The sequence below is a fragment of the Ranitomeya imitator genome, chromosome 6, assembly GCF_032444005.1.
Source record: "Ranitomeya imitator isolate aRanImi1 chromosome 6, aRanImi1.pri, whole genome shotgun sequence".
NCBI classification, from domain to species: Eukaryota; Metazoa; Chordata; class Amphibia; order Anura; family Dendrobatidae; genus Ranitomeya; species Ranitomeya imitator.
In genome coordinates this window covers 488,436,650-488,452,888 of record NC_091287.1, presented here as the reverse complement: position 1 = coordinate 488,452,888, position 16,239 = coordinate 488,436,650, and the positions used below count along the sequence as shown (strand labels likewise).

Sequence of the window (16,239 nt, the reverse complement as noted above, 5' to 3'; positions counted from 1 at the left end):
CACTGTTCACTCGTGCTACATCTAAGAACCACAATTGGCCTGAAATGCGTCACCGGCGAATCGATTTCTTTTGGGATTGTTTCTGAAGCCGTCTTGATGTTTTAATTGAACAACAATAGAGTTGAATTTTTTTTTAAGGGAATATGTCCCCAGGTGTTTGCCACCTATTCTGGGTGCAGCATAATGTAGGAGCAGAGACCCTTATTCCAGTGATGTGTCACTTACTGCGATGCTTATTGTGGTTTTGATAAAATCACTATTTTATCAGCTAATGATTATCACTAGAAGACTGGCCAACCTACTGCCATGTAGTCCTCCATATTCATGTGCTCTGTATAACCCCGCCCACCACCCCTGATTATCAGCTTACTGCCTATGTACAGTGTACACAGAAAGCTGCCAATCAGTGGTATGGGCTGGGTTATACAGAGCTCAGCATTCAAAGAACTGCTAGATCTGCAGCCGAGAAAATTGTGATTATGTCAAAACTGTGGCAAGCAGCCCAGTAAGTGACACATTGCTGGAATCAGGGTCTCTGTCTCTATATTATGCTGCTCTTAGATGAAGTAGCAAAAAACCCGGTGACAGATTCTCTTTATTGCGTCGTTTCTGAATGCTGGCAGATTACACCTTCTTTTTTCCGGTGGTATATAGTGCAAGTTAACTGCTGTGCAGCCAATGGATATGTTGATCTACTGCATTTTTTATGTTTATTGTTAACAAGTTATGGAAATGCTTGTGGAAAATCTGCAGAACAATACAATAGTAGTGAATTTCATTATTGTTATGGATTAGTTGCAGATTTTCCCCAGTGAGTTGAAGCGGGAAGTAATAATCTGCATGAAACCATAACTTTTCTAGATTTTTACTGTGTATTCCCTGTGGATCCTCAGCAAAGTCTGCAAGTATTGGAAAAAAAAAAACTATTTTCCACAAAGTATAAAGAAAAAAACTAGCCTCTTAAATTGGACATAATGTTACACAAAACCCCCAAAATGGGCTGGACAAAATTCTTGACACTTTTCCAAAATTGTTGGTAAACAACTTTGGTTCAACAATGTGATGCTTGTTCAAAATCACCTCTGGCAAGTAACAGGTGTGGAGAAGACGGAAAACTTAATTTCTCCATCTGCTCCCTTCTCTGTGTCTGCAGTAATCGGACTGCATTCGGATGACATCCAAGTGCGGTCCAATGTTTCAGACGCACCCATAGATCAACACTGCCCCATTACAGCATTACACTGGGCTGAGTGTTATCATATAAAACATCGTAGCACTCGGCCATGTTGTTCGCTTGTCTGAGTGAGCCCTAATCAGAAAAACTGCACTGTTTTTCTCGGATGGAGAGAAAATGGTCATGTGCACCTACCCTTATAGTAACTACTGCTATCATATAGAAAATCTTGAGCGGACTTTGTTGGATTTCCTCTGTTATTTCTAGTAGAAGTGTATGAATAAATTAATAATTAGTGTGACATTTCCTGCTGTCGACAGAGCTTTTCTCTATTTCAGAACTGATCAGACAGTATCAAAATGTGAGAAACACTCCACAGAATAGAGGAACAGTAATGCCCAGTGATCACTGTGTAAATTTACAGAGGAATTAAAGGGAATCTGTCAGGTCCAATAACGCAGTCAGCCTTCAGATACAGTCAGGGTGTAAAGTGTTGGCACCCATGAAATTGCTCCAGAAAATGATTGCAATTACAGATGTTTTGTTACACACATGTGCATTTCCTTTATGTGTATTGGAAGAACACAAAAATATTTTAGGAGTTTTGCGTGAAATTATGTCCAATTTTGCCTTACAGTGGGAAAAATACGGTAAGTGTTTGATGCACTGCCGATTTTTGCAAGTTTTCCCACCTACAAAGAATGGAGAGGTCTGTAATTTTTATTGTGGGTACACTTCACCTGTGAGAGACAGAATCTAAAAATAAAATCCAGAATAATCATATTGTATGATTTTCACATAATGAATCTGCAGACTCTCCAGGTCACCTTGTGCTCTCTACGTGAGCTGGAAATCTCTTTTTAGGCCGGTTTCACACGTCCTGATATTTCCGGTACTGGTAAACACGGTACCAGAGATATCAGTGTCCGTCTGTGTACTAGGTGCGGCACACGTGTGGCATCCATGTGCCGCATCAGGACCATACAGACGGCCGCCGGGGAAGCAACGCTACAGTAAGCGCTGTTCCCCTGCGTGTGGTGCTGAAACCAGCTGTCATCCCTTCTCCCCTGCTCGGCTGGCGATCAGGGGAGAATGAATGAATGAAATGCAGCGGGCACAGGCTCAGTAACTAGCGCCGACGTCACTGAGTCTGTGCTCACTCGCCGGCATAACCTCCTGTAACCTCAGAACCGTGGGAGAATGTAAGTGATGAGGTTGAACTGCATCTAATAGATGCGTCTTTTCTGGGCAGCTGCGGGCTGCTGTTTTTAGGCTGGGGGGGCCATATCCATGGCCCCTTACCAGCTGAGAATAGCAGTCGGCACCTGTGAGTTTTGTCTGGTTGGTTAATAAACTAGGGGGGACCCCACGTCTGGTTTAACATTCATTCATTGTCCCCTGCTCGCACTGCTGCCGGCAGAGCAGGGGACAATGGATGAAAGCCACGTTCAGCACCACACGCAGGGGAACAGCGCTTACAGTAGCGCTGCTTCCCCGGCGGCCGTCCGTCCACACGGAGGACAGTTTTCGCTGTTCTCCGTGTGCACGTGTGTGGCACGTTTGGCGGCCCGTGTGTCCGGGTAAAAACAGACATGTCTGCGTGTTTTGCACACAGACACTCGGTCCGTCAAAACATGCCGACATGTGCATAGACCCATTCATTTGAATGGGTCTACGTGTGTCAGTGTCTCCGGTACGCGAGAAAACTGTCAAGACACGTACCGGAGGCACTGACGTGTGAAACCGGCATTACAATGTAAGTCTATGGAGTCTTGTTCTGCCGCTGCCTAGACTTATTATTATATTCGATTATAAAGCCACTTCTGGGTCACACAGAGGGCAATGGGATCTATAGAATCTGAACAGTGGTAACGTCACTGGATACCGTAGAGGACAGCGTTAGGGGAGTATATTATAACACACTACACTATACACAGTGGGTACGGAAAGTATTCACACCCCTTTACATTTTTCACTCCTTGTTTCATTACAGCCAAAAATTTGTACATTTCTGTTTTTTTTAGTCAGGATGGGGTGCAGAGTGCACATAAATGAGAAAAAAAATGAACTTTTTGGAATTTACCAAATGGCTGCAATGAAACAAATAGTGAAAATGTAAAGGGATCTGAATACTTTCTGTGCCCACTGTACACATATACACAGAGTTAGTGAAAAAAAACTTCATGGGTGGGTATCTGTAAGCACTGGAAACTCCTTCTGATACGGTCCAGATCAAAAGAAAAAAACCCATGTCACTTCTTGGCTGTGTTACCTAGACAATGTAACGTCACCGCTGCAGCCAATCAGCAGCCTTTACAAATCCATCAAAGTGGATTTTTCTCATTTTATTGTGCACATAAAAGCTTTTAAGTTGGTGATGTTCAGTAGTGGACAACCTACAAAGCCATCAGTAACCTTTCCACTCCGTATATTTCCGAACTAATCTCCCAATATTTTCCCCCAAGTAATCTCCGGTCCTCCCAAGACCTCCTTCTCTCCTCTACCCTTATTCGCTCCTCACCCAACCGCCTCCAAGATATCTCCCGAATATCCCCCATCCTCTGGAATTCTGTGCCCTAACACACCCGGTTATCATCACATTTGGATCCTTCAGACGGAACCCGAAAACTCATCTCTTCAAGAACGTTTACAACCTGCAATGACCACGTGGCCAACTCAACACCATCGGAGCTACTGCAACCCTCAACCTACGGTCCCCTTCCCCACCATCCTGTAGAATGTAAGCCCGCAAGGGCAGGGTCCTCGCCCCTCTGTATCAGTCTGTCATTGTTAGTTTCCTTACTGTAAGTGATATCTGTATTTTGATCTAACCCCTCCTCATGTACAGCACCATGGAATCAGTGGTGCTATATAAATAATAATAAATAATAACTCCGTTAAATCCACTATATATGTAAATGTAGCTTAAAACTTACCTAAATTGACAAATTGGTCATTGTGCTGCAGGTTTCGGTTTAATACAGGTACAGGCCAGATATTCTGCTGCCCATCGATCCCCCCATAGGTTATATACACATCGAAGAACATGGGTTCAGGGTGATCGCGCAGAAGCTTGGCGATGGAGAGTTCACACTGCATAAAAGTGAGGAAATAAGGTATTTTTACTATAGTTATAGACAGCGAAACTTTTGCTACTTCTGCCATACATTTATACCCAGGAACCTCTAAATAGCTCGCTGCCCATTCATATGTAGGTAAAGAGAATCCATTATTCTAGCATTTTGAGAAAATGTATGCAACAGATGAGAAATGTATCCTCAGGATCTAGAGACATCTAACATTTCTACACGGTCACCAGATATCATAATTACAAAGAACTTTGCATTTTTTTTATCCTAATTTCTTAATTGTTGTCACTTTGCCTTCTCTCGCTTCTCATCCTGGGAGTTTCCCGAAATTGTTGCAGTTATTTGCCAGAACATTACATTTTCTAGGTAACTGGATGACAGAACAAAGTACATAACCTGAGAGCATCAAAAAAACAATGTGAAAAGCACCCAGATAAGACCACCACTTTCACTGATGGAGACCATAATGGATTTTCCTCCCAGAAGCGCGATGGCGCTAATGAGACTGTGATTCTGTGTGACTTTGGTATCGTACGATTCTTACGTTTTGTTCATAGGTTGTTCCGAAAAGAAATGCAGCGTCCAAGCGTTTGTCAGTGTCGGGACAAAGCTGCAAAGAAATCGAGAGAATAAAAATAAACATATACATTTCACGTACAGAAAATACAATACCTTTATGTTAGATTAAAGGGAACCTTCAGAAGGTTTTTGTACCATCCAACAAACACTATGTCTGGTCATTGTAATGCAGATTAAATCTATATCTCATTTTTTGTGATCCCTGCTTCCAAAGTAATCCCTTATCCAACGGTTATGTAAACGAGGCACGAGTGCACTTACAGTGCTCTGTTCTCGTTCCATCTCTCCCTGCCCACCGCTGTCCAAAGCTCTCCGAGTGACCCACCACTCCATCCAAAATCTGATGCAGGTGCCGTCGTTCCCAGATGATGACGCAGCGAGATCAGGACTATGCTCTGAGATGACGACTGGCGCAGGGAGTGACGGTGCCCTTGTAAATTTTCAGATTTAGAGTCGGGTCACTCAGACACTATTTATTGGCTTGTTTAGGCTGGTTTCACATTTGCGTTTTTTTTTGCGTTTTTGCGGTAAAAAAACGCAAAAAAAAACGCATGCGTTTTTTTCCTATATTTAACATTAAAAACACATGCTTTTTTGCATGCGTTTTGACGCGTTTTTTCTCTGCATGCGTTTTTTCTCTGCATGCGTTGTGTTGCAGAAATGCAACATGTAGTAATTTTTGCGGCGTATTTTTTTGCCGCAAAAAAACCTATTGATTTCTATGTAAACGCATGCGTTTTTAAGCACATGCGTTTGTTTGCGTTAAAAACGCATGCGTTTTTATTTAAAAAAAAAAACAGAAAACACACTGATATGCCACCCCCCCCCCCCATAAAGGTGATAAAGGGATCCTAACCCTAAAGGGATCCTAACCCTACCCCTAAAGGGATCCTAACCCTACCCCTAACCCTAAAGGGATCCTAACCCTAACCCTACCCCTAACGGTTAGGATCCCTTTAGGCTTAGGGTTAGGGTTAGGATCCCTTTAGGGTTAGGGTTATGATCCCTTTAGGGTTAGGGTTATGATCCTTACCTCTAACACTAACTATTTCTGTTCATAGTGGGTTTTTTTACTTTATTTTGATGATTGGCAGCTGTCACACATTTCTCAGCATGCGTTTAAAAAACACATGAAAAAACTCATGTAAACGCCGCGTTTTTTTTCACCACATGCAAAAACGCATGCGTAAAAAAAACCGCAGCGTTTGCACGCGTTTTTTCACCATGCGTTTTTTTTTAAACGCATGCATTTTGAAACGCAAGTGTGAAACCAGCCTTACTGCAGGGTATTTTCTCATTTTGCTTTTTTCTTAGGTTTTGTCTGTTAGGTGGCCACAGTGTGAACGTGTACCTACACACGAGTGACCTGTCAGTCCGGGAACTTGTGACAGTAGCAGGTTGGGAAATATAGAAATTAGAGGGAGAGCTGTAAATATGCCTAATTTGCATGACAATTGTATAAAGGACTACTTTGAAATGAAAGCAAGGTTTACAAAAAAAAAAAAGAAGGTATAGATATAATCTGCATTACAGTGGCCTAACAGATGTGTTTGGTTTATTGTACAAAAATCTGCTAAATGCTCCCTTTAAATAGTTTTGCTATTTTTGTATGTATATATAATTTGCGCATCATGTATTCAGTGTGTCCAATCAGCAATGTTAATTTCATCTGTATACACATAAGTCTACTGACTGGAAAGGTTAATATAAGACGGCATTAACAATAATGAATCATGTAAAAAAATAAAGTAATCAAATGAGAAAAAACATCATTGCGCCAAAGACATAATAATAGGGGATTGTGAGCCCCAATGGGGACAGCGATGATGTCTGTATACAGTGCTGTGGAATTAATGGCGCTATCTATATACAGTGGGGCAAAAAAGTATTTAGTCAGTCAGCAATAGTGCAAGTTCCACCACTTAAAAAGATAAGAGGCGTCTGTAATTTACATCATAGGTAGACCTCAACTATGGGAGACAAACTGAGAAAAAAAAATCCAGAAAATCACAGTCTGTTTTTTTAACAATTTATTTGCATATTATGGTGGAAAATAAGTATTTGGTCAGAAACAAAATTTCATCTCAATACTTTGTAATATATCCTTTGTTGGCAATGACAGAGGTCAAACGTTTTCTGTAAGTCTTCACAAGGTTGCCACACACTGTTGTTGGTATGTTGGCCCATTCCTCCATGCAGATCTCCTCTAGAGCAGTGATGTTTTTGGCTTTTCGCTTGGCAACACGGACTTTCAACTCCCTCCAAAGGTTTTCTATAGGGTTGAGATCTGGAGACTGGCTAGGCCACGCCAGGACCTTGAAATGCTTCTTACGAAGCCACTCCTTTGTTGCCCTGGCGGTGTGCTTTGGATCATTGTCGTGTTGAAAGACCCAGCCACGTTTCATCTTCAATGCCCTTGCTGATGGAAGGAGGTTTGCACTCAAAATCTCACGATACATGGCCCCATTCATTCTTTCATGTACCCGGATCAGTCGTCCTGGCCCCTTTGCAGAGAAACAGCCCCAAAGCATGATGTTTCCACCACCATGCATTACAGTAGGTATGGTGTTTGATGGATGCAACTCAGTATTCTTTTTCCTCCAAACACGACAAGTTGTGTTTCTACTAAACAGTTCCAGTTTGGTTTCATCAGACCATAGGACATTCTCCCAAAACTCCTCTGGATCATCCAAATGCTCTCTAGCAAACTTCAGACGGGCCCGGACATGTACTGGCTTAAGCAGTGGGACACGTCTGGCACTGCAGGATCTGAGTCCATGGTGGCGTAGTGTGTTACTTATGGTAGGCCTTGTTACATTGGTCCCAGCTCTCTGCAGTTCATTCACTAGGTTCCCCCGCGTGGTTCTGGGATTTTTGCTCACCGTTATTGTGATCATTCTGACCCCACGGGGTGGGATTTTGCGTGGAGCCCCAGATCGAGGGAGATTATCAGTGGTCTTGTATGTCTTCCATTTTCTAATTATTGCTCCCATTGTTGATTTCTTCACTCCAAGCTGGTTGGCTATTGCAGATTCAGTCTTCCCAGCCTGGTGCAGGGCTACAATTTTGTTTCTGGTGTCCTTTGACAGCTCTTTGGTCTTCACCATAGTGGAGTTTGGAGTCAGACTGTTTGAGGGTGTGCACAGGTGTCTTTTTATACTGATAACAAGTTTAAACAGGTGCCATTACTACAGGTAATGAGTGGAGGAAAGAGGAGACTCTTAAGGAAGAAGTTACAGGTCTGTGAGAGCCAGAAATCTTGATTGTTTGTTTCTGACCAAATACTTATTTTCCACCATAATATGCAAATAAATTGTTAAAAAAACAGACAATGTGATTTTCTGGATTTTTTTTTCTCATTTTGACTCCCATAGTTGAGGTCTACCTATGATGTAAATTACAGACGCCTCTCATCTTTTTAAGTGGTGGAACTTGCACTATTGCTGACTGACTAAATACTTTTTTGCCCCACTGTAAGTGAGCCATATAAATAAATAGTTTTCAAGCCTTTATTTACTAAACTATCAGGTCATTAAAAGGGAAAAATAGTCCAGTGCTAAAGTAATTAAAGCGGCTGGCCACTACTAGACAACGGCGCCTTAAAAGCCTATCTGCCCATTAGTAAATGAAAATATGTAGCTCCCGAGCCGGAAAGGATCCTGTGATGTTGGCACTGTGTCCGCTCGTGAGGACCACCCCTTTAAAGGCTATGTGCAGGCCGGCAACTATTTTTTTATTACTGCATTTAACATTACAATGAACCAAAAAAAAAAAAGTCTTGCCTGCAGCTCCCATGCTGACTTATACGTTTCCATAGTTACAGACTACAAACAAGCGAAGAACAAACTCATCCTGCTGTCATATTGTCTGGCCCTCGTTTACCTGTAACAGGCCTCTAGTTAATGACCTCCATCCACCGAACCGCCCGCGAGCATCATATACAGCGGCTAACAGTTTAATATTTCTGTTTCGTGACTGGAAAATAAAAATGGGTTAATCTCAGTATCAGAGATGTCAAGAAAGAAAACACAATGTGTATTGTTAAGAGACGCCAAACCTAAAGTCTAAGGCTAGGTTCCCATTGCGTTAGGGCAATCCGTTAAGCGGATTGCGCTAACGCAATGTTTATTTTGGGGCCACAATGTTTATTTTTTCGCCGTCCCCGCTAGCGCAGATCCCCGATCTGCGCTAGAGAGGGACGGACCTCGGACGCTGCAAGCAGCGTCACAAAAGTACGGCACATCGCAAGCGCATGCTGAAAATGGCATGCACTAGCGATGCGCACAAATCACATTGCTGTCAATGGGTGAGCTAACGGACCCGTTGCACGGCGTTAATTGCGACATTTTCGCCGTGCAACGCTGTCCGTTAGTGTTAACCCATTAACGCAATGGGAACCTAGCCTAACTTAGGCAAAACAAATTCCATCTTGTGTCATAATGCACCCCATCCTCAACCACTTCCCTGGCTGCAGAAGTAGACCAGACACATCAGTGCGGCCCCCCATCAGTGCGGCCCCCACCAGTAATGCCCCTTCTGTGCCAGATAACAATACATTACATAAAGGGGAGTTACTGCATATTTCTATTACAGATCATTTTGATAATTCCGGAATTATTTTTTTATCTATTCTGCCCTACTTTTATTCTTCATAAAATTTGTACACTGGTAAAGAGATTTTCGCTGACTATAAGGGAGCTTACATACTGCGTTTTTGACACCCATTCGATGGTCCCGCAAAATGGGATTCGGCGTATGCACCGACGGGGCCGTAGACTGTAATAGTGCCAACGGAGCAAATGCGCGCTCGACTGAGCAGCATCATTCTGGGGGGCGTACGCCTACTGGAGGGGAAACACTCAGAGTGGTAGGCTGGGTCTGAGTGTCCATCTCCAGACACAGTCTACTATATACGCCCAAAAATGATGTACGACGTTCACTCTGTCGGCACCATTATAGACTATGGCTCCAACGGTGCATACGCCCGAATCCCATATGGCGGGAGGTTTGGGCGTTAACCCCGACGGGACCAACTAACGGGCGTCTGAACACAATGTGAAAGCCGTCTGACCTCTTCCTGACATACATGCGGGTACACGGTGCTGGCAAAAGAGCAACTCTGGTGCCAACTATGTTATACAAAGAAAGAAAAGGCTTTCTGACAAAGTGGAGGAGAAAAAAAAGACCCCAAAAGCACCAGAAGAGATTACAATTGAGGAGCTTTTCTTAATCTACGCAATCAATATTAGACTGGCTTGTGACGGACTCCTGGCACCCCACCGTTTAGCTGTATGAAGGTGTGACAGTGTTCCAGTGAGCATTATGTCCCCTTCCTCTATTACCTGGCACAGCTCCGCACTTTTAATAATGTCTATGTCGGATGTTACAATTCACAACAGCTTTGTCCATAGAGATTAAGAGAAAAAGTTGGAGTTGTAATTCCAGACGTAGCCACGGTAAAAGGATGGCGCTGTGGTGGTAAGGAATGTGTTCATCATCTGCTGTCCTTTAAACAGCCGGTCAGTGGGAGTGCAGAATGCGGACCCCATCAATCGAATATACTAAGCGTACACCTATATAACCCCGATAATAAATCTGACAGGCCATTTCCTCTCTTTACCCACGCCGGTATGGCCAGTTATAAGATCAGTTTTTCTCACCTGGTCATTTAGCTTAAAGCTGAAGTTTTCTGGAAAGGGAAAGGCAGCAAGGACCCGGGCGGCTAGCCCTGGCTGGTCATCATAGTACAACCAGGGGATATTGGTTCTCCTGTGAAACGCAGGAAGAATCTAAATTAGAAGAACATTCACTACATTGTGTCTGGCTCATGATGCCTTATAGGTTATAATTTATGGTTTTTTAGTTTTATACCAGAAAGAAATGGAGTGCACGACTCCGAGCGCAGCCGTATTGGTAAATATGTATCGGAAAAGACCGCAGGCGTCAGCGCTCTGGGGGCTTGTAGAATGCATGTTCATCACACACATGTTCCCCAATGCTTGACATGCCGTCTGATTGGAGTCCTGCTACAAAACGGACATGAAAAGAGAAGAACAATTAACAATGGCGCATTCGTTTAATGCATAGGTTCAATTCTTACAGATTTGCCTCGGATTAGTAGCAGTAAAGTTTTGAAGATAATACTGCAGGGATACATATGCAGAAACCTATTGTGCTCCCTCTAGTGGCAGCTGCAGAGCGTTACCATGCTAGCTTTTAAGGGGTGTGTCCACTTCTACACAATCCTTGCTTAAGGGGAAACATCCCTCCTAAGACGTCTATATGGGCATGAAAGTCATAGGACACTGAAGAAAATTATACCTTGATATCTGTAATCATATGTCTTATTTCATAGAAATCAACATTTTTCTTAATATGTAAATGACCTATTAAGATCTATGGGCCGGACATAGATCTCCCTGAGAATCTGCCTCCAGACCTTATATTAAATGAGAGGAAGCGTTACCAGCATGATACATGTAGATCAGGAGAGCAGTCTCTCAGTCATTACTTGTCTAACACTGGTAATGACCGCTTTCATTTATAATAAGCTCTGGAGGCAGATTCTCAGGAAGATCTAAGTCCCGCCCATAGATCTTAACAGTGCATTTGCATATTAAGAAAAATATGGATTTCTATAGCATAAGACGTCAGATCACAGAAAAATATGTTTGAGTCCCCACAGCTGCATTTCTCACAACTGTTAGACAGCCGCATCGCATGCAGGAATTGCCTAACAGACAGACAATCCCTGCATGTGTTGCTTGTTGAGCTGTGACACTATTGTATTACATGACCGCTGCAGCCGATCAGCAACTGCTGATCAGCTTCAGCTCATCAATATCCATTAGATCAGAAGACCGCTCTAAAAAATAATATGCAGCCGCTGACTGAATGTTGGAGCTCAAACATCTATACTGTAAAATAGATTGCTAACCGCATAAAATGTAAGACATTACAATATTCTGTGCATTTGTACTGTAAATCTTACCAGACAAGCTGCCGCCGATGCCTGCAAGTGCACGGAAAGCCATTCAGATCGTAATAATACTCCCTGGAATCACAAACATACAAGCAGAAGTTTGGGTTCACGTTCTTCACATCATGTATGAAGTCAATTCTGACAAATACTTACCAGCTGCCCAAATCGAATAGTCGAAACAACTCTGGACAAGATATGACCTGCTCCATTAACACATATGCCACCAGCCTAGGAAAACAGAGCACCCTTTAATATGCCTAGTAGAGTATAGCAAGCCTTAAGCCACATTTCAATTCTATGAATGATACTTAAAGGGATTGTCCTCTACTCGGACCACCTCTTCTCAAGCATTATATTTTCCCTATGTAAAATGACAACAGCTATGCTTACCTCCAGTCTATACTCGCCTCCAGTGTGAGTGCTGTTCCAGGCATATCAGCGCCTGTGCCCCCGGGGCTTGCCTGACGTAATGCAGCCAATCAGCAGCCGCTTCAATCCCTCTTCCGTTAGACGCAACAGACACCCAGAAGAAGTGAGAGTGTGCTGCTGCTTCTTGATGTCCTCTGGGGGTCAGTTATGTCCAAAGAAGGTGAGAGTGCAGTGTCTGCTCAATGGCTGCAGGGTTCACATGACACAAAAATGTCACGTGAACCCCAGGGGAAAAGGCGCTGACAGCGTTGGAACGGCGCCCACACCGGAGTGGAGCATAGCAGTTATATACTATAATATATAATATAATATACTATAATAATATACTATATTAGCACAGAAGTGAGCAGGCGCACCGGGGCAGCCGTAATAACGCACGCAAGGTAGAATGAGATTGAGAAGAAATCCTATGTAGATATAGGATATAGAAATAAATAATTCTACATTTCCCACTGTTTCTGTGTGAGGTTATTCTGCTTTCCAGACGCCTTCCAGGAAGGAAAAAACACACTACTCTAATAACACTTTATCAAGTGAATGAAAACCTACAAGATCCAAAAACGCTAACATTAAATCCACTACGTCTTCTTTTAATAATCTGTCACAATAAAAAAATATCAATGCTTTTGATAAGAAAAAAAAATTAAAAGGAGGCTTATAAATACAGTGCCTTGCGAAAGTATTCGGCTCCCTGGAACTTTTTATCCTTTTCCCATATATTATGCTTCAAACATAAAGTTACCAAATGTAAATTTTTGGTGAAGAATCAACAACAAGTGGAACATAATTGTGAAGTTGAACGAAATTTATTGGTTATTTTAATTCTTTGTGGAAATTCAAAAACTGAAAAGTGGGGCGTGCAATATTATTCGGCCCCTGTAACTTAATACTTTGTTGCGCCACCTTTTGCTGCGATTACAGCTGTAAGTCGCTTAGGGTATGTCTATCAGTTTTGTACATCGAGAGACTGAAATTCTTGCCCATTCTTCCTTGGTAAACAGCTCGAGCTCAGTGAGGTTTGATGGAGATCGTTTGTGAACAGCAGTTTTCAGCTCTTTCCACAGATTCTCGATTGGATTGAGGTCTGGACTCTGACTTGGCCATTCTAACACTTGAATATGTTTATTTGTGAACCATTCCATTGTAGATTTTGCTTTATGTTTGGGATTATAGTCTTGCTGGAAGACAAATCTCAGTCCCAGTCTCAGGTCGTTTGCAGACTCCAACAGGTTTTCTTCATGAATGGTCCTGTATTTGGCTCAATCCATCTTCCCATCAATTTTAATCATCTTTCCTGTCTCTGCTGAATAAAAGCAGGCCCAAACCATGATTCTGCCACCACCACACTTGACAGTGGGGATGGTGTGTTCAGGGTAATGAGCTGTGTTGCCTTTACACCAAACATATCGTTTGGCATTGTTGCTAAAAAGTTTAATTTTGGTTTCATCTGACCAGAACAACTTCTTCCACATGTTTGGTGTGTCTCCCAGGTGGCTTGTTGTAAACTTTAAATGACACTTTTTATGGATATCTTTGAGAAATGGCTTTCTTCTTGCCACTCTTCCATAAAGGCCAGATTTGTTCAGTGTACGACTGATTGTTGTCCTATGGAAAGACTGTCCAACCTCAGCTGTAGATCTCTGCAGTTCATTCAGAGTGATCATGGGCCTCTTGGCTGCATCTCTGATCAGTCTTCTCCTTGTTTGAGATGAAAGTTTAGAGGGATGGAAGGGTCTTGGTAGATCTGCAGTGGTATGATACTCCTTCCATTTCAATATGGTCACTTGCACAGTGCTACTTGGGATGTTAAAAGTTTTTGGAAATCATTTTGTATCCAAATCCGGCTTTAAACTTCTCCACAACAGTATCACAGACCTGCCTGTTGTGTTCCTTGGTCTTCATGATGCTCTCTGTGCTTCAAACAGAACCCTGAGACTATCACAGAGCAGGTGCATTTATACGGAGACTTGGTTACACACAGGTGGATTATATTTATCATCATTAGGCATTTAGGACAGCATTGGATCATTCAGAGATCCACAATGAACTTCTGGAGTGAGTTTGCTGCACTGAAAGTAAAGGGGCTGAATAATATTGCACGCCCCACTTTTCAGTTTTTGAATTTCCACAAAAAATTAAAATAACCAATAAATTTCGTTCAACTTCACAATTGTGTTCCACTTGCTGTTGATTCTTCACCAAAAATCTACATTTGGTATCTTCATGTTTGAAGCAGGATATGTGGGAAAAGGTTGAAAAGCTTCAGGGGAGCGAATACTTTCGCAAGGCACCGTATGTGTAAATATATATGCTGTTAGGATAAAAAAAGGTTCGAAACCTGCAAACACTTCCACATGTAATATGTCCTTATTTACTGTTTTTTTGCCTATTGGACTTAATTTAACTCGTGTTCTTTTATGCTATTGTTTTTTAATAAATACTATTGCTTTTATTTGATATCTACAAATGCAAATGCAAAATGTAAAAGTCCTAGCGCACATGCTAAAGGGGCCCATGTCTTTTTGGCTTTCGTCTGGTCTAAATAGTGATGTAGGCTATGCGTTTCCATCCTGCAGGAACCAGTAAAAATGAACGAACAGGTTTTTAATTTTTTTACAAGTCTGTCGGTGATGGATGACAATATTAGACAGCCGTCAGAGCCTCTGTTTAACATACAAGTCGAGAGTTTTTTCCAGCATATACAATAAATGGAGGCCATAAAAAGCCGTGTGAATATAGTATAACAATAGTATTTTAAAGCAAATTACCAAAGTATTTGGCGGGTTGCAGTTGCAAGAGTTGGTCTTATTGATGAACGTGTCATGACATCTCTCGCACCTACGATGAGAACATAACACAATTTTGTAAACCTCAGTATTACAGGGTCCACGAGAAGACTGAATACATGGATAAAGTACAGGTCTGCATTAAGCACAAATCCATTATGTTCTTGGATATAATGGCTGAATACAACGGCTTTATAGGTAAAAAAATAAATAAATCAAGAGTGCACACAGATGGGCAAGAAGGTGTCTAGATGGTTATGGGCCTTACTCAGATATTTGCTTTTAATGTCTGTGACCTGTCCATCTATGCCGCTGTTCAGATCTCTGATCTTTAATGCGGATTGTGTGTTCGCAAATAATCACGTCTGTTCTTACTCAGAGTCTTGGATCAAAATTACCTATACATGTTTATGGGACTGAAAATCAAGGACAGCATATGGAGGTCATCCATGCGCATACCCTGTGCTCTCCATTTTTAACATTTAAGTTTGTAGGAAAAACATTGCGACCTTTTTTTTCTGGCATAAGCCAAAAATTACTGATGGTAAAAAATGAACAGAATGACCAAACATTGATAAAAATCGGATTCAAGCCACTGGTCTGTAGGACAAAATATGATGAACGTCTGAATGAAGCCTAAAACCATAGCTGTGCAAGCTATTAGATTTATACAGAGACTTTAATGGTCTTCGCGTCACTCTTGATTTATTTTCCCAGCAGAGAAACATTAGGGTATGTGCTCATGCTGTTTTTTTTCCAGGTGGATTTTGCCTGGGACGCAACTCAAATAGCACTAAATAACTGTAAAATGTCAGGGAGAACACCAGAGAGATCACCCACATCCCACTGCTGCCTCCAGATTGTCAGGGAAAACACAGGAGAGATCACACAGGTCCCATCGCTGCCATCAATTTGTCAGAACACGCAACTTCTGCCTCCAATCGTCAGGACAATTACACAATTGACTGACGAGTGATGGACGAGGCCATTGTAGCTTCCACTACTAGGCAAGTTATTGAGGAACTTAGAGTAACCGTATGGTATATACACCTCCGATTCCAACGCTTGGAGTATACAGTGGCTTGCAGAAGTATTCATCCCCTTTGGCTTTTTACCTATTTTCTTACATTATAACCTGTGTTTAAAAATTTTGGTAATCCGATTTGTGTGTGATGCATCAGCACTAAATAGTCTAATTTG

The 16,239-nt window shown here is 42.1% G+C and overlaps 1 protein-coding gene across 3 annotated transcripts in view; it reads right to left on the bottom strand.

Moving 5' to 3' along the window:
* Nucleotides 1-16,239, bottom strand: part of TMEM67 (transmembrane protein 67) — a 93,178-nt gene that overhangs the window by 45,678 nt on the left and 31,261 nt on the right. For 2 of the 3 annotated variants that reach the window (XM_069731624.1, XM_069731625.1), the window contains exons 5-12: nt 15,022-15,091; nt 11,978-12,052; nt 11,834-11,896; nt 10,714-10,868; nt 10,503-10,611; nt 8,725-8,817; nt 4,808-4,873; nt 4,111-4,267 (exon numbers count right to left, since the gene is read on the bottom strand). In XM_069731624.1, the coding sequence (XP_069587725.1) occupies nt 4,111-4,267; nt 4,808-4,873; nt 8,725-8,817; nt 10,503-10,611; nt 10,714-10,868; nt 11,834-11,896; nt 11,978-12,052; nt 15,022-15,091 (788 nt within the window). The remainder of the gene's footprint in view (nt 1-4,110; nt 4,268-4,807; nt 4,874-8,724; nt 8,818-10,502; nt 10,612-10,713; nt 10,869-11,833; nt 11,897-11,977; nt 12,053-15,021; nt 15,092-16,239) is intronic. The other variant, XM_069731626.1, reaches the window with a different exon arrangement.